Genomic DNA, 26,972 nt, shown 5'->3' on the forward strand with positions numbered 1-26,972 from the left:
GCCCTATTAGCCTCTCCAAGGGATATCAGTAATTGAAAATATTGCATGTCAGACTAAAGGAGGTTGTTTATATAGGAGTTAGAATAGAATAATGAAATGTGGTTGTTTTCTTTACTATGAGATGTAAAACAGAGACTGGCAACTAGATGACACATTTAAATCTAAAAGTATGAGGCTCATTTTATTTGTTTTACTGGGAGAAGACAACGACCTACAAATAGGCATAGAGAAATCCAGTTATATAACATAGTAATTAGTATATCAATTAAGGATTTAATATACGAAAGCAACAAGAAATAAAGTTGGGGTATAAACAGCAAAGACAAGATAAAATCTGAATTTTTAGCAAACAGGTGAAGAGATTATTTAGCCAAATGTAGAAAAGAGAACATCAAACAAGGAGTAACAGAAAACACTAAGGAGAAATTTTCAACTTCAGCTTTAACGATTCATATTGATTGTAAGACTGAAACTTCTACATCGTGAGCTGCCTGTAATTCTGTGGTACCTTTTAATCGATAATCATGATTCAAGATTTAGATTTTCCAGATACTGTACATCATAAATATATAAGCATAATTCTGTGTCTAGTGTACGAGAGTAGTACTGGACAGGGCAGAATGCTCCTTTGTGACCTTCTCAGGCCTTAGCAAGACCAAGACAAATTCACCTGTGACAAAGAAGCATGTGTTCTCCTCATAATAATAAATAAAGTTTATGGAGAAAGATGTGAGGGAAAAGGAGATGAGATGGCTATGGAATGGGATGGGTCATCCTTATGGACTGCCTGGGTGTGGGAATGTGCAAAAAGCAGGACCTGCATCCTGACAGGTGGAAGGGTTGAGTCTGAAGCAGGCCTCCTTAGCTCCCAGGCTGGTCACAACGTGCACAATTGCCCAAGAGCTGCCTTTTTCCTCCAAAAAGTGCAGTGAGTGGCTGTGGCAGTCAGGTTACCTGATTGATAGCTCGTGATCTTTTGTGATCTGTGAGGATTTCTACTAAACAAGATAGAGAATCTCTCTGTCTTGTAGTGCTGATAGGAGTTATAGTTTCAATCAAGTATGTTATTGTATTTTAAATATTTAAAATATTTATAGAATAAACTGCTGACGCAGTAGTCCTTGTTCCTAGAAATATAGGATTTTAAGTTTAAATACAAGACTTAAAAAGCCATGTAGATTAAATAAATTCAGAATCCCAGACTTGATCTGTATAGACCTGCTGATGTGGGAAACATCTCGTTTCATTGATATTTTTATTGCACTCCTGTATTTTGGTGAGTTAAAAGCAGTTCAGTGACTTTGACTGTAGATGCGGATTGGTGAAATTTCCAGCAATTTCTTCATTAATGATATCCAAAATCTGAGAAATGATTTCTATTGCATACTGGTGCCAAGCTGCCATGTTTGTCCTTCATTTAGTTCAAGCTCCCTTTTAATTTATTTTCATTTGGATGCTTTTCTAATTTATTTTTTGCATATTGAGTCTCTAGCAGAGGTTTAGGGTAGTCTGAAATGTTATACCACAGTCAACACAAATACTGCATTCAGTTATCATGATAATGGCTGAAATAGAAACAGGTGAAACCAGTACTGACTGCCTCGAGCTGTCTGCTGTTGCTGTGTGCTGTCAGCCATTTTCAGAATTTTTGTGTAAGCTTATTGTATATCTGGATAACAGAGGTTAAATACATAATAAAAGGTATGTAATGTATACTGTAATGTTAGGATGAATCTCAAAGAGAAAAAAAAAAACGTCCTGAAACATATATGAAGTATTTATCAAAATGCATATTAACAGATTTCCACCAAAAGCCAGCTTCAATAAAGCAGTTGTAGCTATTCCATTAAAAATCACATTTAAAAATCACTTGAATGCTGTCCTGACCAATTTCCAATGAGAGTAATCACTGCATTTTATCTTGAATCCTTTTATCCTTTTTGTAATAGAAGATGTTTTCCTCAGAGAACTGTTTGATATAGGTCCATGAATTGCTAAACTGATTGTCTCTTTGGGTCCTGAGCAGTTATCTTTTCATAGTAAACTCAATTATTTCTGTTTATGTTTTTTTTTCCCCTCAATTTAAGCAGTAAAGTTCTTAGATGCAATTGAACTGAATGACAATTCATGTACCAAGGAGTGTGATTGTGTTTTGAGTTAATTCTTTAATATGTATTGGAGCTGATGTTATGCAGATAATAGATGAGAAGATTCAGAGAAGACAAGAAAGCAAATTAACTGGGAAATACATACTAAATGCTGTAGTAACATTCAAAAATGAGGGATATGGGAAGTTAATTGAATTGCTGCAATAGGCAGGAAGCCCCAAACAATTAGAATAATATTCCATGATAATACGCATCACACCTAGCATCAGTTTCTGCTCCTTAAGTCTGTGCCAGGCAGAATAGTCAGTGATTCACATTTGGAAGATGACATGGGCAGAGCCATTGTTCTAGCTCAGCCAGGAACATGTTTGCTAAATCCATTGCTCGGCTACTGACCTTGAAGAAACAAGGAAAGCATTTCATTCAGTTGGAATGGATGGAGCTGGAGTCCCAGTGCAGTGCTGGCATGGAGCCTGCTTAACTGCCCAGGATTCGAAATGAGGAAAAAGCAGGACCTTCCTGCCTCGCAGGGGTGGTTCAGAGACCACAGCCACTGCCTGCACCAGGGTTGTCCTCCATGCACAGGGCAGGAGAGCGCTGGCTGCCCCATCACCTCCCACCCCGACTTCCCTGCGCTGCAACAGCTCCTGGAGCTGTTCCTGCATGGCCACCATCGGCAGCAGCTCCAGCTGCTCCTGACATACCTCAGGAGGGGGTTCACCCAGAGTTTGCTTTGGTGATTGCTTTGCCTTGCTTTGATCTAGTGCTTATTTGTATTACCAGGGTTGTTCTTCTTTGACAGCAGCTCCAGAGAAATCAGTGGTAATTTTGCCAGTTTACCGACCTTAGCCCAAAGTTCAGATTTTTGGGTTTGAAGATTTTTTGCCATCTATCACCATGCAAGAAAAATGCTTGGGAAATCTCTATGGGATTTGCCCAATGTATTGCAGTTTTTTAATTCTTTTTCTGAAGTATCTTAAGTACATAACCTCTTGCAGTTTGTTTTAGCGACTTTGTGACTGCAAGCATCCATATTGCAGGTAGTACAGGTGAAGAATTTAGGTGCATATGAAGCACACTGATGTTCTTCTGTAAAAGCAGACAATGGAGTTAATCGAAGTAGGGTCAGCACCTTGGGGGCTTGGAGAGTTGGGAATTGTTTCTTTTGTAAAGACTCAGTGCCTTCAGCAAAACTTTTGGTGAAAATGTTACTGAAGGACAGAATTACCTCTGAGGCCATTCTAAAATTCATTAGTTCTGACTTACTTACATTTGGAAGTAAAGTCTAAGTTTACAGGCATTAATATTGATTTAGTGTTAGAAAATAGAATATTGTCTATAGTGATGAATAAGAAATAATATTATCCTGCTCCTACAGATGGAAGTCATTGCTTTACCAGTAATTTCAGTGGCAGTCTGGAATTGGTGAATAATAACAGGGAAGTAAAGAAAAAGAAAGAAAAAAGCCATTCTGAAAATTCAAGCCCTACTTCTGAACCCCATTCTTTTTTTATTGCAGTGTAAACTAAACTGTAAAAGTTACATTATTGCATCAAACTTATTTTACTAGTAGTACTCTCAGAAAGTATAACATCAAACTTAAGATAAAAGTATCAAATGAAGTTAAATTAAGATCTACATAAATGGAACCTAATATTTTCCCTTAAAAGAATATTTTTTCCCAAACCTTTGCCTTGAATATGTTAATTTTCATTTAGTAAGTTTGAGTATCATATCTGAAAAGCCATTTGGAAATCGTGTTTCCTCCAGAGCCAGTTTATGCTGAGAAAAAATGCCATCTATCATATAGGCAACAGTTTTGTCATGTATATCTTTTGGTATATCTTTTGCCATCAAACTATGTCAAGTCTTTAAAAGAATTTCCATTAGCTTCCTTCCATACAGTATCTAGAATCTATTAAATTTTACAAAACCAGGATGCATCACCCTGTTTCTTTTCTTCCTAGAATGACAGATGACATCAGGTGAAAAACAATTCCAGTGATCTGCGTACTTCTGCAGTTCAATCTGAAGCAAGTAGCTAATTATTAGTATCTGCACGTTACTTAGCTTGCATATGATTTTCTAAAAACAAAATTGAAAACACAAGATTTTCTATGTGTAAGAGAAGATAACGTCAATTCATTTCTGGTAAACAGGCTGAGTTTTAGTTTCAAGAATTCTAAAGAAGTAGCTTGCATGTTTTTTACGAGGAAGTGATAGAAATGTTTGCTTTTCTGCTTCTAAACCGGTTTGCAGTCACATGAATTTAGAAATGCTAATGCTATGCTAAGAAAAAGCATCTGTAAAATCAAAAGAACTTTCAGGGTTATTAAAATTCATTCATATCAGAGATCTTCAGAAATGTTTAGAAGAAGCTACTGACCCCAAGAACAGTTCCCACATAGGTAACTGCTTTGTGAAATGATTTACATTCCCTGTGCAGTTTCAGTTGAATTATTTTTTCTTTGTTTTCTGGAAGCGTTCCATATGAGTGTCCTGCTGCTAAAGAGTATTATGTGGTAAAGCTGAAGTTGTAGTTAATGGGGGTAGATGTGGAGTATTTTATGTGAAAGTGAATTCAAATTGGCTTTACAAGCAAGCAAAGAGCTAAATAATTATAAAATTTAGGAAGTTATATGAAAGACATTAGTGATATATATGTTTTAATTACTCCATCTTCGTGAACTGAAGTATAATGAAACAAGACGAAAAAAGAGAGCTCAGGTTTTTTATTTTCCAGGAGCAGTCTGCATGCTCATGATCTCCCTGCAGCCTTTTATTCCCAGTCTCCCAAAACAACAGGGATGGAGGTGCTGAGGAAATACATTTTAGAGAAAAGTAATGTTCTCTAAGCAGTTTAACTTGTTGACAGGGAGATAAGGAGATAGTGCTATCTACATCCTGTAGATCTGTTTCTCTTTCAGCTAGACAAATGATTGGCTGAGCTTATGCATTTATTGCTGTACTTGACTTTTTCAAAATGTATTCTGAGGATCAGGGAAAACACAAGGTTAAGAAAAAGTTATAGGATCTTCCCTCTACTCATACATGATTTTTGAGGCTATTCTCTTTGATTTCTGTTTATTTAAGGACTTATAAAGGCAAGTCATACAAAGGTACATTTATATCCTATTCTTGAGCAATTGTGTAACTCATGGTCCTTAGGCACTTCTGCTTACAGGAATAAGCGCTCACCAGATGGCCCATGTGTCAATCCAGCTGTTCCCTTCAGCATGAATTCCTTCAATGCTGTGTCCCAGGACAAATTTGGTGAAAGTCATATTTAAAAGTTACATAGAGAAAGTTCTGCTAAAGGCGCAATGCTATGCTCTTGTTCTCAAACCATCAGGTTTGTTGAAATACTTAGCAGACTTCTGGGGTAAAATAAGAAAAAATAGTTGCCTTTCCATCCTCTTTATTTGCTTGTTTTTTATGAGAGGCACAACACTGAAAATAAATAATGGAAATGTTAAGTGAGAACTCTTTAAAATGCATATTGTTTGACTTCATGACTTGAGTTTGCAAAGGAACATCTTGGAGAAGCTGAAGTTAGGTAGAACAACCAGACACATGAGGACTTCTTAAACCAAAGAGGAGACCTGCCTTGTTATCCTCTTTAAAAATTAAACTGCTACCTGGATGGCAGCACCAGGAAATGCAAGGGCAGTGATGACACAAATGGTGTATGAACTACTTGAGGAACAGAAGCAAATACAGGAAATACACTTTGATTCTGTCTATCTCACGTAAATAGGATTTGCTGGAGTTAAAAGAACAGGAAGAACCAGAAGCAGGAGTTAGCACTGAAACGGAACCCACTGAACAAATGAGTTAACCATGGGCAGGTTTGCCAGTTAGTCCTAACAAACATGCTGGAGTTCACTAGAAGATACAAAGTGCTGGAGATACATGGAATTGGACAGTAGATTCTGGAGCCATGGACGGCTACTTTTGTGTAATCACCACGAGTGGAATAACTCAGTTTTTTTACAGTTGACAATGTCCATGATCGTGAATCTTGGCACAGTGTTATGGAATACTGGAGAACTGGTGATCTCCATTAGAAATATTTTTCCTCCTTCTGTATAAGATGGTCCAAATTTAACATGTAGGAATTAAAATGATGCTGGGAACTTTGAGAGGAAGTATTACATCAAGAGTTGATTACCCACAGTCACAAAGCCAGACTCTGAGCCTGTTCCTCTAAAGTGAAACTTGGTGACTGACTCTACGCTGTTTTAAACAGCAGTCAAAAAATCAGGAGGTCAGAAATATGAAAGGCAATTTGGATAACAATTGTTTCAAGTAAATCTTAGACATACTTGTTTTAGTTTCCATTTTTCCTGATTTTCTGATTTTTTTCATGTCAGAAAAGGATGACTGTTGCACAACCTTTCACCCTTAGTTCTAGTTAAAGGATTCTTCTTCTGAAGCTCTTATTTATTTACTTTCATATTAGATAGACTCATTTAGTCAAGATCTTTGCTTTTCTTCAAAAATATTTAGAAATATTCTGGGTACTTGAGAGCATTCTGTGGTTTGCCTTGTTAAGGCAGGTTTAATCTGTCAGAATCAGCTAGGAACGTGGAAAAGGTCATCTTACGTTAACATCCATTCAAAATTCTTCATAAAAATCTCAGTCGTCTTTCTTGATAAATAACATAAAATACTTAATATGTATTTACTTATATAGAGTATGTTGGGCATACTACCCAAGGATGCTGACCGATGCTGGTAACCTGTTATTATGGCTTGACATATCATTGAGTCATGTTCCAATATAGCTTGATGATTTGAAGTTGAAGCTGTCTGTGAATTGTAACTTCAAAGTAGTTTTTGATGAGGTTCCTCTTTTTAGGATCTTCTACTGTGTTCATGTGAAGGAGAATATTTGTTGCAAGAAATATGAGAGTTGTGAAAACCCCTGGTAAAACCAAACAGATGGAAAGCAGTGGGAAACTCAGTTTTCCCCCATTGAGGAGAACCACAGCAGACTACAGGTGGAGACAACACATGTAAAGCACTTTGCAGTGGGCTTTTGGGCAACAAAACGTCATGGTGGGCAAGTGCTGCCAGGTAAGAAGAGCACAGCCATGCTTAGGTGGCGCTGGATTGAACTTTGGAGGAGTTAGAGTGGATAGTGGGAAAGGAAAATAGGATACAAAGCTTTGTAAGGAGGTGTAGGAGCTGGCATTTGGGCTGTGAAGAAGGGATGCTGCTCCCTTTTCCAACACTTCCCATCGCTGTGTGAGCTTTGACCCCTGCACAGAGCTGGGACAGCTTTAGAGCAAGCGGCAGGTCTTTTGTTACCCCTGTAATGCCCCATGTGTAGGGGGCTGGAGCAGCAGCGGCCTGAGCAGGTCCTACAGGGACATGGTTAGTGGGCAGTATTGGTGGTAGGTGGACTAGATGATTTGGGATCTTTTCAAACCTTAATGATTCTATGAAATATGTAATACTTGCTTGACTATTATAAGCCTTTGATTTTCACACCAGTGGATAACTTATCTAGAATTGCCTTTTGAGTTTTTAATGATACTTAAAATTGTTAATGTTGCTTTACTTATTTTTACCCTAAAAAAAGTATTTTAACCCATTGTATTTTTCATCAAGATGCTATTTTTAAAAGTGTCTTTGCAATAATATGATAACTTCATACATCCCAGCTGAACGTTTTCAGTACCTTCTTTCAAAATTAATAAAATGTCATCCTGACTTAAAGTAACATTAAGAACACTTAATTCCCTAGACTGGATGCAGCTGTCTTTGTGAATGATCTCTGTATCAGTAGAGATCAAGATGTTCTTAATTTCAGAGCAGTTATCAGTGCAGCTAATATTAGAATTTGTCTTGATCTTCCTAACATCATATTGCATGAAAAAGAGTGTAAGAATGAACGACTGCTTAATTTTTCTGTCTGCAGGAACAGATCTTTGAAGACAGAAAAGGAATTTAAGTTTTATAGGCAAGTTAATACTCAAGCTCACCAAAGGGCCCAAATACTTGTAAGATTTGCCTTACTGCTTTTAAATTTACAAATATTTGCAGGTCCTGTAAGTACTTCTTAATGTTCTACTGTTCTACTGTATTTATTTTATACTGTACACTGAGGAATTTCTTTAAAAAAAATGCACCACATGTCAGAATATGTGAATCAGGCAATTTTTTTTGCTTTTGTCTTACTTTCATATTACCTCCATCTAGAGTTTCAGTTTTTCTTGGGCAGTGATCCACTGGTGGTTTCTGTGTTACTGCTGCCCTTGCAGTTTCTTCTTCAGCTTCAGGATCCTGTTGGCCCCAAGGATGACAGGGTCACTTGGGTTTGAGGGAACCTCAAGAAATGTCCAGCCATAAGGTTGACCTACCGAGTCCCATCACAAAAGCATGTCCCTCGGTGCCACGTCCACACATCTCCTGGGACAGGGACCCCACCACTTCCCTGGGAAGCCCATTCCAATGCTTGACTAACTTTTCCTTAAGCAATTTTTCCCAATGTCCAATCTAAGCCTCTTCTGTTGCAGTTTGAGACAGTTATCCATGTCTTGTAAATGGCATCTCAGTAGTAGATGTAATGTTCTAGGCATGGTCTAATGAGTGCTGAGTAAACAACACTCCCCTTGATCTACTGATTATTCTTCAGTTATACTCCAGTTAATACAACCTAGGCTACCTTCTTTTTCTTTTTTTCTTTTTTTCTTTTTTCTTTTTTCTGCAGTGGCCCACCTCTCAACTTTATTTGTTTCATTGTTCAGTTTTCATTTACTCATTTGGCAGAAGGATGTGGTTTGCAACATAGCTTAGCCCCTGTAGTGAAATCAGGTTCTCAAGATCCTTAGGTATCTAGGTTTTAAGACCTCCTTTTTAAGAGTGCAATAAATGCACATGGGTTAGTGAAATAAGTAAACAGAGTACACCAAATCAGTAAGGGAGAGTAATGAGAACTTTTGAAATACTAGTTTTCCATTTGTTAGCTAGAAATATAGACGTTGGTTTTTACCACTGCATTGCAATTAATGGCCTAACTTTATGGAGAACAGATTAAGCTGGTTTAAGAGGTGAGCTTTGCAGATCAGATTATAGTCAATTCATCTGAGTAAAGGAAGGAGTAGACTGAAATGTTCCAAAAAATGAAGAAAAATTGATTGTAGAATTGTTAGAGTTGGAAGGGACCACTGAAGGTCATCTGGTTCAACTCCTCTGCAATGAACAGAAAGTTGTGTAAATGACTGACGGTTTCAATTGCCTAGGAACTGCATGAGTGTATAGTCCAGAGTGGAAGACTGGTAACAATAGATTGTCCTATCACCACAGATCCTGTTGAAGTGTCTGTCCCCTTCTTTCTTATAGCCCCCCCTTTAAATACTGAAAGGCCACTATCAGGTCTCCTCTGAGCCTTCTCCAGGATGAACAGCCCCAGCTCTCTCAGCCTGCCCTTGTAGGAGATGTGTTCCATCCCTTGGATCATTTCTGTGGCCTTCCTCTGGACACGCTCCAACAGGTCCATGTCTCTCCTGCACTGAGGACTCCACAACTAGATGCAGTTCTCCAGTTGTGGCCTCGCCAGCACAGAGTATAGGGGCAGGATCACCTCCCTTGACATGCTGGTCACGCTTCTTCTGATGCAGCCCATGATATGGTTGGTGTTCTGGGCTGTGGGGCACACTTTTGGCTCCTGTTCAGTTTACCATCCAGCAGTACCCCCAGATCCTTTTCAGCAGGGCTGTGCTCCATCCTTACATCCTGCAGCTTATACTGACTTCCCAGGTGCAAGACCTTGCACATGACTTTGTTGAACCTCATGAGGTTCTCCTGGGCCTGCTGCTGAAGCCTGTATGGGTCTCTCTGGATGGCATCCCATCCTTCAGGCATGTTGTTTGCACCACACAGCTTGGTGTCACCTGCAAACTTGCTGAGGGCACACTCAATCCCAGTCATGTTAGCTGAGGAATGGGAGCACAGGGGGCTGTAGATCAGTGCCTCCCCAGGGCACTCCTGTGCATCTAGCTGAGCTTGCTTGCCCAACAGTATATTGCTCAGGAATGGTGACACCTTGTGTGGCTCTGGTCTCTCTTTTTTGGTACTGCAAGAATGTGAAGAGACACAGTTGAGCCAGAGTCAGGGGACCAAACGGACCCTAATGCAAGGCAAGAACTGACTGAAGGGGAGGCAGGGTTGGAACAGTGCCAGAAATGTAGGGCTGGGAGAGCAGGATCCAAGAATTAGGAATAAAAAAAGGGCAAGAAGGCTGGGATCTAGGACAAGGAGGGAGGCAGAAATGGGTCTGAGCTAGAACTGGTTTCAGCTCCTTATGGTGGAGCCCAAGACAACTGCTGAGCTTGCTATATACCTAATATCAGAGCAGTGCAGGAATTGCAATCCTAGGTCAGTCTTTAACTCTGCAGAGGGCCCAAGGGCTGCTGCGTGCAGCACAGCTCCAGTGGGGCTAGTGGAGGTTGCACACTGCCTGCTGCCCAAGGCCTGGCAATGCTGCCAGGTGTGAGAACTGCCTGCTGAGCCTTCAGCACAGCCCTCATCTTGGGTGTACGTGTGTGCCAGACACACAGAAATACATGTTCATGCTACATACTCATTTGTATCCAGCACTTTGTGAAAATTACTTAGAATCTTTTACTTTATATAAATGTACTGTTAAATATATAAGTAAGTGTTCCGTTTCATTGTAAATGGTGTGCTTCATTGAACAGCGATCAGCAAATGATTTTAAAACAGTCTAATAGCATTCCTTCAAATGATCTACAGTAACTAAAATTTGCAGTGCCTTTCAAGGCTGTGAGCTTGAACCAGTAGCTCCAGTAAAAATTACGGAACATTTCACACAGTTGCTGTGCTCTGGCTTCTCAAAAGCTTTTGTCATCGAGGCAAAGAGCTATTGAAACAATCCAGAGCGGTTCTTTCATCTTCTTGTAGCACAATAGACAATTGTCTGAAATGCCTTCCCAACATTTTGATCAGAAAAGCATAGAGCAGATTTGTATGTTCCTATGTAAGTGCTAGCAAATAAAAGCTGATGAGTAGACTATAAAGAAAGAAAGAAAAAAAACCAAAAACGATTATAAAATAGAAAGAGTGGTGGAAATGACCAACAATTTCAATTGCCTGGATACTGCATGAGTATATAGTACAGAATGGAAGACTGGTAACAATAGGCTAAAGGAATGGGAAACTTACAAACTCCTTTTGAATTAGAAGTTTCAAAGTAGTTTCTTTCAGGAATCTGTGAAAGCAGTTGTAGCTCAATGTGACCTGCAGCCATAGAGCGGGAGGATGGGAGCCCTGCAGGGGTTATTGCATTAGGAGGCAGAACAGGTATTTGTTTCTCAACTTTAACAATCTTGAATTCATCGCTACAGGAAAATAATCCATTGCAGTCACAAAGTATTGGCGCAAACACCAAACATGTCTCTTTGTTACTGGTTCCAACTGCTGATTTTATTACTACAGAGGAAAGGATTTTAAGTAACTCTCAAACTTATTTGCTAGATTCTGTACCCATGAAGTTTATCCTTTTCTTCAACACACAAAAAAAAAGACAAAATCATCTTACTATTAAAAATGCCAGAGTGCATTTTCATCAAGCCCTCTGCTTGCAACACACTGTCCGCTATTGAAACAACTGCAAGAGGCGGGGAAGTTTTACTGCACTATGGGTCATAAAGTCTGGTGTCTGCGCTGCATTATGTGAGTCACAATTGAAGTAAGATAGACATACATTTCCATCAAGAGGAAAGTCAGGACATAATTTTCCTCCTGCAACAGCTGTTGTTAAAATAATAGTAATGATAATAATAATAATAAAAAGAAACAGTGTTTAATTGTCTTGCACAGTAGGGAGGTGTGCTTCCCTACAGAGTAGCCCTCATGATGGTCCAAAGAGTGGGAAGCACATGAGGTTCTAGTATTAGGTATAGCGGTTGGTGGTCCTGCATGCAGCAGGGGGATTGGAGCTTGATGATCCTCGTGGTCCTTCCAACCCAAGCCATTCTATGGTTCTGGATTCCCTTGCTGTCTCCATGCCTGTGGTTTCTTCTGATGGAAACCAAAATGTGGAGGGGAGTTGTTGGGTCTGAGGATCCAGCCTGGGTCCTGCTGCAGCCAGCAGCTAGCCATGAGGACATGGGTTAGTGGGCATGGTGGCCACGAGTTGACAGTTGGAATAGATGATCTTAGTGATCTTTTCCAATCTTAATGATTTGGTGATTCTATGGGGACAGCAGTGGCCCTGTGGTTGTTCCCAACCTGCTGGCTGCTGCAGCAAGATGCAGGGAAAGCAGGGCAGCAGGAGGGGACACGGCAGCTGTGTCTCAGATACAGTGAGTGGATGGCACTTGATTAATAATGAATGACCTTTGCAGTCTAACAGTTGGTCTCGTACAGTAGGTGACATTCAGCATAAACAAATAAATAAGTTGAAACTCAGTGGAATGAGACCAAGGAAACGAATGAAATGTCTGAAGTTGTAATGCCTTTGGGCAACTTTAGCCACACAGTAACCGAAGAAAGGGTTGTGTAAGACTGTGCAAAAAAAGTTGCATTTTACAGTCAATGAACTGGACAGTTCATAAAAATCAATATTCGCACAACATAAATGCCATTTTACTTTTGAGGCAGAGAGCAGAGCAGCACTTTGGGAACTGCCTTATTATTGAACTGCAGTTTCACAAACAAACATAAAACTGAAATACCATAATATTCTATCAGACAAGCAGTGTTTCCTTTTGCCTTTTATACTGCAGGTAGTGAAACTCTAACATGTAATACACTTAAAATTATAATCTGGTTTTTAGCTATATCAAGTTATATATAAGGTCAAAAGTACACTGTTGGGGTTAGAAACCAGTAAAACAATTTGGTATAGAGTTGATGGATGAGTTGGAGAGATTTGTTTTATTGAGATATCTGGCAAGGTACGCAATTTAGTTTCATTTTCTAGATTTTGCTGTGCAGACTATTAACAGTTGTGGGACTGTTACTAAGAGAATGTGTAAATATTTCACGGGGCTTTCAGAAATAAATATTTTGTATTTAAGACACGAGTATGAAAAGATGGAGTTAATTTCAAAATTTAAAATCTAAAGCATCCAAAAATGGTAAAGGGCCACATAATATTTCTGTGCTCTCTGACCCAACCTAAAATACTTTGTGTGAGGTACTTTTACATACAACAGAGAAAAAAGAGGCAAGGTAAAATCTGGTAATCATTTTCCCCCTTATATTTCCAGAATTACTTGCTTTTAATTTGCTTTTGTTGCCAGAGCAATTCTTAAATGTCTATTGCTAGGTTATTGCTACTGTGCTGTCTTCTTAAAGAATCAAAGTACAATTGTTTTATTTATGAAAATGTCTGATGTGTTATGTACAGTACATTTCTACCAAAAATTATTTTTAAGAACTGGAAAATTATTTTTCCAGGTGTAGAAATGGAGCAGACAAAACCAAAACCACAGGTTTTAGACCCTGTGAGCATGCTGCAGACGGGCTCTGTGCAGTGCTTTGTGGCTTTGTTGCTTATAAGTATTTAATTTGGAAAGGCTCATTCCCACTGACTGTGTGGGGAGCTCAGCGAGGGATCTGCGGGTTGAGATCTGTCATTCTGTGGTGACCACAGGTAATTATCTGTCCCTTAACTGGGATGCAGCTAACAATTCCATCAGTGATTTACGTCTGATGCTATGCTCATTTCCCCAAAGGACAGCCACATCAGAATTGTAGTGCTAATAGTGTGCCTCCTGGAGTCACTAGCGATGGTGAGGCTGAAGTGGCCCCATTGGTTCCCACTGGTGGGTGGGTCTTAGGAACAGGTTCTTCATCAGAGGGTGATGGGCACGGCCCCGAGCTGCCAGAATTCAAGGAGTGTTTGGACAGCACACTCACAGAGTCTGAATTTTGGGTGGTCCTGTGTGGATCCGGGAGTTGGACTGGATCACCTTGTGGATCCCTTCCACCTTGGGATCTTCTCTTATTTCATGAGTACGGACACGTTCCAGCAGTCACTCTGTTTTATCTTCTCCAAAAAACTGATCAGTTGCTCTTTGAAAAGAATTACTGCAAGAGAGTAATTTTCTGGTTTAACATCCCTCTATCTTTGTTGGTCAGAAGAGTTGTTAAATCATTGTTTTTATGTTCCCAGATCAGTAAAAATAAATACCATCTTCATGAAGCAAAAATATTAATAGCATTAAAAAAAATTGATAAACATTACACCATTTAAGTGACGTGATCACAGAGATCCTCTGTGACTTTAAGGCTGGCTGTGTGCACTCTCACACCTTAGGGCTGAAGAGGAAAGGGGTAACAGGTCTGTGAGTGAACACAATACTGGAAATCAGGATGGGTCAGGGAGGCAGCTGCATTACTCTAAAAATTTTAGATAAACGTGCAGCCCAGGTTGTGCTTGGTCATTGCCTGCAGCAGGTGTGCAGTGTAACCATTTTTTCTTGTCTTTGGTTCATTTATCTGTCTTAAAACAGGCAAGATAACTCGTTATTTCCAAGTGCAATATCCATGTATAGCAGGTACTCAAATACTATTCTGAAATGCTGCAGTCTTTCCGATTATTTCCCAGTGTTCCTTATCACTCGTAAGACACCAGAAGCAAACGATCTGTGGACTGCACATAGTACAGTTGTTCTAAAACTATAAAGAGGATCTGAGCCCAACATAGCTACTCCCCAAGAGTTCAGCAAGGCACTGACAAATTAGGCAGGTTTTTCCTCCCATTTTTTTTTCTTTAAATCCTGCCTGTACTGTACCTTACATCTTTTCATACCGTCCTCATTCAATGTCAACTCGGTGCTCATTGACGGTTTGTCCCGCAGAACTGTTTTTCTGAAAAGATTATGAATAGTAACCCACTGCATTGCTGTGTACACAGAAATTCTGCTCATGAAGAGGAAGAGGAAAAATCTCTGCTATTTATTTTATATGCACAACGTGCAGTGCAGAGTGTCAAAGATTTAGCATTCCTTTAGAGTTAACTGGTGTATCAAGAACAAATACCCACATTTTGGTCAAATCTAACTCGAATACTTCTTCACAGCTCTGGTTAATAGTACATAGGCCTCTACTGATGGCCAGTCACCTGCTGGTTTTGTGGTGACAGTATACTGACACAAGTGAGAACATTTGAGGCATCTGTACATTATCAGTGCAAATCATGTCTAGCTCTCTAGTCCCATCCCTTTGGACTCGCATCCATTCGGGCTTCCCAGCCCCACAATGCAGAAGGCCGTGGGTTTTGTTTCTTTGCAGAGCTACATCATGATGTCTTTTACTTGTATAATCTCATCTATCTATTCTTATAAGAAAATAAAAGTGCTATCATTTGTCAACCAGAAGTTCTGGTAAATAGGCTAGGCCCCAGAAGAGACACGCTTTTTGTAGGCAGTGTGAAGCGCATCTGCTTCCTGGTCAATCTTTCATGAGCACAGCAGCCGCGGGCGCGTCACCAAGTCCCCGCTGTGCTGTTGTGCACTGGTGAAACAGCTGTGGTGAGAGCACTGTGCGATGGGGCAGACGTCTTTGCTCAGGTTGGTGAAACCCTTGGAGAGTTGGATGTTTTTACGAGTTAACCTATGGATGAAACCGCAGAGCTAATCACTTGAATTGGATATCAAAGCAGTATAAAATTAATATGAACCGAGACATGTTTTGTATCCTCTACTAGTTAAAAACTTCACTTTAAAGATTAAGGCAGTCTGGTGACACAGAAAGTTTAGATACCATCAGGGACCATCGCCATAGCTGATCTGTGGAAGTGCCGCTGACAACATCTCTGTCCCTTTCCTCTTGCAGTATCGGTCAGGGCGGGACGCTCAGCGAGGCTCAGACAACGTCTCCAATAAGTCCTCAGACAGCGATGTCAGCGATGTCTCGGCAGTGTCTCGGACGAGCAGCGCTTCTCGTTTCAGCAGCACGAGCTACATGTCCGTCCAGTCAGAGCGGCCCCGGGGAAACAAGAAAATAAGGTGAGCACAGGGAGCCCTGGGGCAGCCACAGCTGTGGGGTTTCAGTAACGGAGCGCTTCAGTATTTGTGATTGAGAAGAATGTATTGCTGAAGTTGGAGTTGGCAGGAAATCCACGCAATGCCGCTTTAAATATCCTTTTCATCTCATGCTTTTTGAATTCATTATGGTATTTGTTTTTAGGAAAGTTTTGTCATTTTGAGTTACGATAGCATATGTTGTAGCAACAAACACATGCTATCAGCAGGCATTAGACACGCTTGGATTTGCACTTCCTGCTAACAGTTATTTAAAATAGTTAGGATAGCTGAAAAGAAAGCTTAACATCAAATTACTGACAATGCCAGAGACATGTTGATGCACTTGTTAAACTAGAGCTGCTAACTGTTACAGCAGTCTGTGTTAATACTGCAGACCCTGCTCCAGCTCAACTGCAGGCGTAACTCCACATCAGTTGTCAGCAAGGTGTGCTCAGCGTGTCTGTGAGCAAAGCATCTCCTTTGCGTGCCCCTCCTGCACTGTCACTGCAGCTTTGACTGCAGAACGAACAAAAAATCATTTTTCTCAGCAGGTGTAACCCACCCGCACCTGTCAGCAAAATTCAATGCCAAACATTTGTCCTCTGGAGAGAAATAATGCATTTCATAAGATATTTTCAACATCTGCTTGTATGGGCAATGTTAGGATATTGTTTCTGTCCAATGGTTATGCGTTCCTTTATAAATGAGATGTACTGCTATGCAACTTTTATTCAAAGAGGGCCTTAGAGGCTGTCCTAAGAAAACATCCCAGTGTAAAGCTTCTCTGCTGCAGGCTGGAGGGTTAGCCAGCACGACTTACCTTGTGGCTACTTCCATCTTTCAGTTTTTGTTTCATTCCTTCTATGTTTCCTTTCTTTTGAGTCCATGCATGCTCTTCTCTGTGGCCCTAACTTTACTTTATTCTTTTCTTTTTTCCTTTTGCATGCCTTGCTCAATTTTTTTGTTGACTTCAGAAGGACAAGGAATATAGAGGAAAAAAAAGAGGGAGGGTTGGAAGGGGATGAACAAGATGAAATATTTCCTGAGGAGGAGGAAAAAGAGGAGGAGGAGGAAAAGGCAAAGGAGCAAGAAACTGATGAAAAAGGGGAAGGGCAAGAGGTGGCAGAGAACGGTGATAAGGAAGAAACCAAGGGCTCAGGGCAAGATGAAAAAGCTCAAGAGGACCAAGCTGAGGAAGGGAAAGAGGATGACAGGTAAAACATTTCTAGTTCTGAAGACCTACTGACCTGCTTCCTGCTGTACCCAAACCCTCCCTGCCTTCCTCTTTTTTTTTTTATTTTTCTTAGCTTAGTTTATTGTCTATGGTTTCTGTAGCTGCTTTTGCTTTCAGCTGTGATGATTTCATGTTGAAACAAGTTTCACTCTCAGCTTCAGTGAACTTGTTCTGCATAGCAAGTGATGCAGCACACTAAGTCAATGCATCATTTCGTATGCAGCTACAGCATATTATTTTTTAAATTGTTTTAGACTAGAGCTTGAGTTCGCCTATAACAAACAATAGAAATTGTAAGATGCCTCTTTATATTACCTGCTTGAATTATTGGTCACGATAAAATCCTTTGTTGAGTTATCAATATCAAAACCATCTTTATCTTTTTTTGTGGCAGCAGTAAAGAAAAGAATTTGAATTTTTTTTTTTTTGTAATCCTTTTCATGTGGGCTGATAAATGTGCAGATTGATCAAAAATCGACGTGGATAAGCAGAGTTTTTCCTTTTCTTCCACTCTCTGTGAATAGCTGTCGTGGGTTGCTGCATTGTGGAGGGGTCATTGCATCTCTGCTGCTGTATTGTGTCCAGAAGTATTTCAGCACAATTGGCTCTCATTTTATCAGACAGCATTCTAGATTTACACATTTTACCACAATTCCTTTGAACCGTGACTTCTAATGCAAATCAGTGACATTTTATATTGCAAAATCCATGTTATTTGCGTTGTGAGAAATACCGTGTTCTTTCCTTCTTCATTAGTAAAAGAATGAGTTTCAGTTTTGCTGAAACACATCAGAAACTCTCAGGAAAAGAATACCTTCTCCAGGAAATGCTCCACTGCCTATAGATAGCTTAAACTATCTTAAAAAAGATATCTTATCTCTCTTAAAAAAGAGAAAAGCTCTTCTAATGCATGTTAAAGCACTCTGCTGCATTCCACTTCCTTTGCTACATACATCCACATGTACGTTCCTGTACACACACATGCAGACACACACACTCACATCTTATTTCAAACAAATAGTTACTCACATAAAGTGTTCTGATAGACCTTCTAAGTGGAGATGAATGAAACAATTCACCTGTGGTAGAATGGAGCAAAGGTCATAAAAAGAAGAATCAAAAGGCGTAGTGTTCAGTCTGGGGTGGTATGGGGTGATATTGCCACTCTACTTATTGTATATATTGCCATCATTCCTTCACTCTTGTGAACACCTTTTAGATCTCAGCAAAAACATCTGTTTAGAAACAGCTGTCTTTAAGACTGCCTTGGCATGCTTGCTCCAGGGACTGCTAAACAAATCTTTTGGTAGCGTGGGACAGAATACTTGAAGGACCTTTTTCTCTCCTGAATCTCATTAAGTTTCCATTTTAGTGGGATCATGAAGTCCTGCCTTTTACAGAGCAGGTCTCTATTCCCAGTTGTCAACTTTCATTCAGGTTACCCTTCAGCCAAAAGCGCTGCGCCTCGCAGAAAATAGTCTTCTTTGAGAAGGAATTTCTTTTTCCCCATGCCAGCTCATCCCTCTGCCTGGTGGCTGCTCCCAACCTCTAGGAAGGCAGAGAAGTCAGGATCCCTTCTTGGTATGAAACAAGGCATCTCTGCAGCTGCTTTTAACAACTTCAGTCAACAAAGCATCTTTTAATAATTAACCATATCAACAGGTATTTGCAGTACCCAACAGAACTGAAGCAGCCATCTCATCCAGCAAAGAACAGTAGAGAATTGCCTCCTAGATCCTGAGATTTTGGGCATCAAAAAAAGCTATAGAGGAGATGGGAATTTGTATTCACAGGTGTTGAACAACAGTCACCTTTCCTCTTGGGAACTGGGAGACAAATGGGCTGGTCTCAATCACTCGATCATCAAAAGTGAGTTCTTCAAAGGCTCATTATGCCTCGATATTGTACATTTCAAAGTCACCATCCTTATACATTTTCTGTGACATGCTAATAGTCACACAAATGGCTTCAGTCTGCTGAGATCATAGGTGGGTTCAAAGTAGCTTAAATGACCATGAAGACAGATATCCATCGTGACTGCATCCCTTGCCAGTTTCATAGAGTCACTCAGTGCAATAAACTGCATTTGCTCTTAGAGCACTGGAGTACAATAAGTCAGTCAATCTTTTTGGCAGCAATTGCTGCAAAGTCAGATTTTGCCTTCACTAAATCTCTTGGAACTACAAATTGGCATATGGTTGATGTATAGAGAAATCATAACTGTGCTCTTTCTTGGCAATGCATGCCAGTAAACAGAAAGCATGGATCAAGCTTCCCTGTTACAGTTTTCAAAGACTCCTTATGTACTATTATCTGACATTATTCTTATTCCAACTCCCTGATGATATCAGAAACAAAAGGAGCCATCCTAGATGGTGTAAGCATTTTAATTACAGGAAATCTGCTTAAGAATGCCTTAGATCTTGACCTTCCTTATTTGTTTTCTGAATATCAATCCATGATAGTTATGTTTCCTCATATAAGCGTACAACAGTAGTCGCAGAACAGGATTTCACTGTGCTACAAATACAGAATAAATAATACTGTGTTCAAATATGGAATAATATGGGCTGTGTTCCAAGGACAGGAGACAAAATCACAAGATGAGCACAGAGGGGGAACCACAGGAGAATTAGGAGATGTTCCACATGACAGGAGACAGTTACGGAACAGGGCTGGGGACATCTTGGCAGCAGGGAGCACTTGGAGGAGATATGAAGAAATGAAATAAGTGAGTTTTGTGAATGCTTCTGGAGAGCTCTTTTCAAGCATTTAAGGCACTGAGGAAAAAACATTACTAAAAATATCACAAGTGGATGATCAACAGTGTGATAAGGAGCGACTGTTAAATACTGGAAAATGAAAACACTGCATGTACAGCTGGAGAAAGAAAAGTGTGCCTTTGTACTGATGCACAGCAACGGGTGGCACTGCCAAAGTGAAAAGCTATGAAACTTACTTCCAGTAAACCTGAAGGGATTAAGTTAGGTAAATTGCCAGGACTGCAGAAAAGCACTGCAGTAACTGGTATATGAAATGTGAGTGGATACTATATGTGGATAGACAGAAAGGGTAGAGATATGAAATTGTAAGTATCTGCAAGTCACAAAAACGTGGACCTAATGTGAAATTAGAATTCAAAGTGCTGTCCAAGGAGCAGATCTAACTGACATGCACTGTCCACGTGGCTGCAAGAAGGAGCAGAGAGGTCTTGCAGAGAAATACTGAATTAACAGATGCTGAGTTGAGATTAGTGATTTGTGAGGAGCTACCAGACAGAGAGATGTTAGTGTAGGCAGAAGGAGGCCGGGGAGAAGGGAGGCAGTTTTAATTGCAGAAGCAATATTTTGATGTACTGTTGGTAAGCAAATGTTGATTTAGGGACAGCAATATAGGGGACAGTAAATACTGCCCTGTGGGACCATCTCAGTCAGCTGGCTGGGCAGAAAATTTAAATCTACTCAGGATGATGTTAAATGGAAGATTAGAGAGGGCAAATTTGAGACATGGCATGTTAAGGAACTAAGGGAGGACAACATGTCAGAATATGGTAAATTATAGCAGAGCAAAGCAGAGACCAATGTAGTTCTGAAATCTTCAGATGTCACTGAAGACCTTGCCAGGTGCAGTTTCAACTGAACAAACAAAGCAGTAAAATTTGTTTGTTTAGAAAGTGTTTGAAATGGGAGTGGAAAACAGGAGCTCAACAGAGTTATTTTAAACAATGTAAATATTTGTTCTTTCAATTAACACAGGGATGAAAAGGAGAAAGGAGATGTGACTGTACTTGCAGAACTGATAAGAGCAAGGCTAGACGTTTGTTCTACTTTATAAAGGGATATGTTGAAGTGTGTTTCTACAGTCTGGGGGAAAAGATAGTGGTGATACATACATACACACACACACACACACACATATATATATATGGGGGGGAAGCCAGGGGGTACATTAACAATGCCTATAAATACATGAAGGGCGGATGCTAAGATGACACAGCCAGGCTTCTTTCAGTGGTGCCCAGTGCCAGGACAGGAGGCAGTGGGCACCAATGGGAGCACAGGGGCTCCCTCTGAGCACCAGGCAGCACTGCCGTGCTTTGCGGTGCCGGAGCACTGGCACAGGTTGCCCAGAGGCTGTGGGGTCTCCTCCCTGGGGATGTTCAGAAGCCGCCTGGCCATGGGCCTGGGTCCCCTGCTCTGGGTGTCCCTGCTGGAGCAGAGGTGGGCCGGAGGGGTACAGATGTCCTACCAGCATCAACTGTCCTTTGATTTTGTAACTACGTGACTAGAGGTGAGATTAAGTAAAGAGGTGGAGGGGAAGGAATTCAAAATATAACGTATGATCACTTAGGCAAATCAAACAGCTGAGGAGGAGAACTAATGAGAAATTTCCGTGTCTGTGACAGGGACAAGGGAAGAGAAATCAGTGTAAAGGGGAAAATGAAGAGACAGAACAGGAGGAGAGTAGTGAGATGCTGTGCAAAGAAGAAAAGTGAATCCTAAAGGACAGTCAAAGAAGTAGATCTGATAGATAGGAAGGTGACACAAGTAAAAAATGAAGATTTACAGTGGAGAAAGTCAGCTGGATTGTAATTTTGCAGAATTACTCAAAGATACAAGAAACACTGCAGCATGCAGTTTTAAGTAATGGGTTTGTTCAGACAAAAAAACTTCTTTCTCTTCCTAACAGATCTTCGTGCTCCCTGTGCCCTTTCCAACGTGGGATGTAAAGATTCATCTCAAATTCAATTTCTAGTATCTTTTGTGTCATTCAGTCAAAAAAGATCTTCAAAGAACTTAATTATGTAGGTTTTAAAACTGGTGCCTGATGAGTATTTGTTCCTTGGTTTTTCATTGTATTGTAATCTTTGTATTTCAGTTTTTATGTGGCTTCTACTGTGATTGCAGCTATTATCAGTTAAATGCAGTGTTTTGCAGTCTGTGCTAGCTGCTCCGTAGAGCTGGAAGCTTATAACACTTTCTGAAAATCTATACTATGGTAAAAATATCAAAAATTGTGTAAAAGCCAACAAGCATCAAAAATCTATTCTCAATGTGTTTGTGTTGTTTGATTTCTCAAAATTGTTTCAGAAAATTTATAGTGATTGTTCCAATTACACTAATAGATGAAGGAAGTTAATTGTGCCCAACCAACTAAACTAATGGATGAAATGTATTAATTGTCCAACCTTTCTTGCCAAACAGGCCATGTGCTTGCAGTGGCTGTGAAAGCTGTAGCCTGAGACCCTTTCCAAACTGCATAATACTTTAGCTAAGTTTCAGTGTGTGCAGTCTGTGCCCAATAGCTCTAGCAGTGGTTTCCTAGAAAAAAACTGATCTGCGCTTCTGTTGGTCAGCTAAACCATACCCTTCTAGGATGCCAGACCCTTCTGGAAGCACAAGAGTGTTTGCAAGACGGTAAAGCCTAGGCTGTGGCCTAGTTACATGGGGAAAGAGTGTGATCAGAAGCATGCTTCCTCCCACGGGCAATGAGCTTGGGCCCTGCCAGATGAGGCTGCAGTCAGGATGAGGTACGAGGCCACCAGCCTCCCCCCGCCCCTTCCTGTTGTGAGACCAGCCCTTATACAGGCCTGGGATGAGGGGGACTTCTTGACTTTGCAGTAGCTCAGCCCAAAGTGTTTCTTAACCATCACAGAAAGTGTTCTTGCCATTCCTGGGATCAGACTGGCAAGCTGCCATACAACATCAAGGGAGGTTTAAGTTGGATATCAGGAAAAAGTTCTTCACTGGAGGGTGATCAGGCACTGGAACAGGCTACACAGTGCAGTGGTCATGGCACTAAGCTCCAGAGTTCAAGAAGTGTCTGGACAAAGCTCTCAGACATTTGGTCTTATTTTTGAGCGGTCTTGCATGGAGCCAGGAGTTGGACTTGATGATCCTTGTGGGTCCCTTCCAACTTAGGATATTCTGTGATTCTATGATTCTAACATTCACTAGCTCTTTTCAAATTCAAAATGCCTTTTTATTCAAGAGGCTGGGGCACCTATGATGGACAGAGGCCTGAAACAAAAAGCAGCAACTTAAAATCTGTGTTCCACTAACATAACTCTTCTGTATGCTTCTCATTAGATAACCAGATGGCTGGTTAAGTATAGCTGGTCTGTGTCTCTGAAATCAAAGTACTTATTCTTTTTTTTTTTTTTTTTCCCAGTAAGATTAGAATTATTGGGCTATACAGAGTTTGTTAGCAGTTAATGACAAATGACCCTATCCCTATTTCAAGTAAGGATCCAAACCCATTGTTTTTTGATGTAAATTTTAAAACTAGATTTAGTATTCTACATTCAAAAGATAAAAATCCGTACAGCAACTGTGTCTGTAGCAATGGACACAGTAATTTGACTGCTTCACATTTTAAACTTTGGCAGATGGTATACAGAAGAAAATTATCTTTGACTTCTGTAGAAATATTATTGAAAAGGACAGAATATCAGTGGTTCAGAAAGGAATTGCATTAGTTTGTATATTGTTAGTGACATCTGTACTGAGAGTAGAATATAAATCATTTAAGAAATCTTTCAATGTCACCTGTTTTTTTGAGTTAGTCATCACTACCTATCAAACCCTCAGAGACCTATTGGTTTCCTGGAGAAGGTACAAAGTATGTACAGATTCCTCTACAGATGGTAGACTTAGTTTTATCTGCTGGGAAATGATAAAATAATGAATTTGGAAGTACACATTATTAACAGGCAAAGACTGAAAATACTTCATTTGAAATGGTCTACAGCTCAGACTTTTTGTCTTTGACAACAGTACAGTATTGTTGAGAATGCTTCCATCTCCATGAAACACAACCTGCAGTTCAGCCTCTATGGTATATCAGCTCCGACCTGTGATTCAGAAAGCACTGATGTACTCATGTAACTTAAGGTCACTCAAAAACAGTGCATAAATAGGCTTTTTAAAATATAGCAGTGCAGATGAAAAGCCCTAGAGACATGCAAGAAGTATAGATAATCAAAATAAATAAACTGAGGATTTGAAACAAATCAAAATCACAGAATCACAGAATGGCTTAAGTTGGAGGGGGACTTAAAGATCAACTAGTTCAACCTCCCCGCCATGGGTAGGGTTACTACCCACCAGATCAGGCTGCCCAGGATCCCATCCAATCTGGCCTTGGATGCTGTCAGGGATGGGGCATTTGCAGCCTCTCACAGCAGTCTCTGCCAGCACCTTACCACCCTCTGGGTAAAGAATTTCTTCTTAATATCTAACCTAGATCTCCCGTTTTTCAGTTTAAAGTCATTCCTGCTTGTCCTATCAGACTGTGTAAAAAATTGGTCTCCCTCCTGCTTGTAAGCTCCTTTTAAGTACTAGAAGGCCCCAATGAAGTCTCCCCAGAGCCTTCTCTTCTCCAAGCTTAGCAAGCCCAACTCCCTCAACTTTTCTTCATAGGAGAGATGCTCCAGCCCTTTGACCATCTTTGTGGCCCTCCTCTGGATCTGCTCCAACAGTTCCACGTCCTTACTGTGCTGGGGTCCCCAGGCCTGGACACAGTGCTCCAGGTGGGACCTCACAAGGGCAGAGCAGAGGGGGACAATCACTTCCCTCTCCCTTCTGCCACCCTCTGTCGATGCAGCCCAGGATGCAGTTGGCCTCCTGGGCTGCAAGTGCATGCTACTGGCTCATGTCCAGCTCTTCATCCACCAGAACCCCCAAGTCCTTCTCCACAGGGCTAGCATTGAAATTATGAAGTAAGAATTGTGCAACTATGGAATACAAACCCATGAAATTATAAATATGAAATTATGAAATATGAAAATATTGAAATTAGGTTTTGCACTTGTGTGTTGAAAAAAAAGTTCATTTTCTACAGATACTTAAAACTAGATTGAATTGTAAGTCCTTCCGTTAGATGGACTTTGAATCTTTGTTATACAGGATTGAGTACAGCAGGTCAGTGAGCATGAACAACAACAGCAACTTACAGAAACTTATAAAATAATTAAATTAGGAACCCCATTCCTCTCTTTGATAATATGATTCTGTGGTTCTGTCTTAGTGCTGTATGATTTCACTGAGTAAGATTTTTAGTAGAAAAGTGAAGATTTAGTAAAAATATTAATGTTCTGATTCCTCTAAATGTATTTCATCGAAAATACTGAATAAACTTATCACTAAACCTTCTAAGAAACAAGTATGATCCTTGTTCATGTAGCTTCATAAAGGTACTTCCAAAACACAGTTACTGCCTTTGTGACAGTACCATTGAAACACACTGCCAAACTCATCTGACAAGTAATATTTTAACTAAAGGGTATGAGCCCAGTGCTGATATTACTATTGCTTGTTTAATACCCCGGGTAACATGATGATGCAGTGGTTTGCCATTGCTCATCTATGTGATGTTTAGGTTGCTTGACTAAACATTTTGGCTCAGTACTACCACTGTACCTGCATAATAGTCATACTCAGCCTATAAAGTCCATAAAGTGCTACCTAAACAAGCATTTTCTCCAAACATACATAGCATGTAAGTGTACATACTTCCTCAGCAAGGAGCTCTGGCCATGGGCCTCTTCTCCATAGGTAAGGAAACTTGAAGACCTGGATTCAGAAAGATGCATGCCAAGTTTCCTCATAACCTTTTCTTTTTTCTGATTCTCTTAAGTTTTCTGTATGGTTTTCTAATTTTCCCCAGAGGCCCAAAGTGATTCAAAGTCATTTTGTCAAAGTGACAGAAATCAGGCAGGCAAGATCACGATGTCCCAGATAATGTCTCTTCGGCTGAGGTAATTATGGCTTCAGATCTCTTGCTCTTGTCCATTTAGCTCTCAGTCCCAGAAGATCAATTCAGAGAGATGCTATAGGTTTGAGAAATGTTAGCAGTGTCTATTCTGACCCTGATTTTCTGGAGTTCTCAAGCAACCTGAATTTGCAGAAGAAAGAAACATCAGGGCTGCTTTATTTTTTAGATTCCCCCCACCACACACATGAGCAGTGCAAAGGGATGAGGAGTGAAGCATAGCCAGGTTGTACAGTGCTGACCAAAGCTTTTTTGTCTTCCATAAGCCAAGTATAGATGCAGCTTTAGTCAAATCCATGTTTGCTTACAGCCATTGATTTGAATAATGGCATTTCAGGACAGCTATTTCTTCCCTGTGCATTTTGTGATTTTCTCCTGATATACTCTCAGTAGCACACCCAGTCCAGTTCCTATAGGACTTTCTTCCAAAGTTTTCTAGCTGTTAATGTTTATTCCCAATAAGAAAATCATTCTTGTAGACAGTTTCAGTTTAGTGAGTAAAGTTGATAAATCATGGTTCCTCTTATCTTGAGGATGTCTTTTATCTCTGTGTATTTTTGAGAATTTCTACCTTGATTTTTTTTTTCTTTTTCCCCTTTAGGACTTGATTTTACAATATTTCTCTGATGATTTTGGGTTATGCATACACAATGGATTTAAAGTTTGCTTTATCAATTTACTGCTTGTTTTTAATTTCAGTGAGCTCTTTTCAGTTATTCAAGGAATAAATCAGAGTAGTTTTAAGCGAGTTTGTGGCACAGCTGTATTTCATGACTTAGTAAGCACTGTTAATGCTGAAAAGAGAATGATCCCTCTCTTCCATCTCTTTTCCATCTCAGTTGGAAAACTGTA

The 26,972-nt window shown here is 40.2% G+C and overlaps 1 protein-coding gene across 49 annotated transcripts in view; it reads left to right on the forward strand.

The window, feature by feature from the left end:
* RIMS2 (regulating synaptic membrane exocytosis 2) overlaps nt 1–26,972 on the forward strand; it is a 445,399-nt gene that overhangs the window by 359,209 nt on the left and 59,218 nt on the right. For 34 of the 49 annotated variants that reach the window (XM_040696415.2, XM_046937976.1, XM_046937978.1 and 31 more), the window contains one exon: nt 15,924–16,096. The exons of the other annotated variants lie outside the window; for them this stretch is intronic. In XM_040696415.2, coding sequence (XP_040552349.1) covers nt 15,924–16,096 — 173 coding nt within the window. The remainder of the gene's footprint in view (nt 1–15,923; nt 16,097–26,972) is intronic. 49 annotated transcript variants of the gene reach the window in all.

This window comes from Gallus gallus, chromosome 2 (assembly GCF_016699485.2).
Source record: "Gallus gallus isolate bGalGal1 chromosome 2, bGalGal1.mat.broiler.GRCg7b, whole genome shotgun sequence".
NCBI lineage: Eukaryota > Metazoa > Chordata > Aves > Galliformes > Phasianidae > Gallus > Gallus gallus.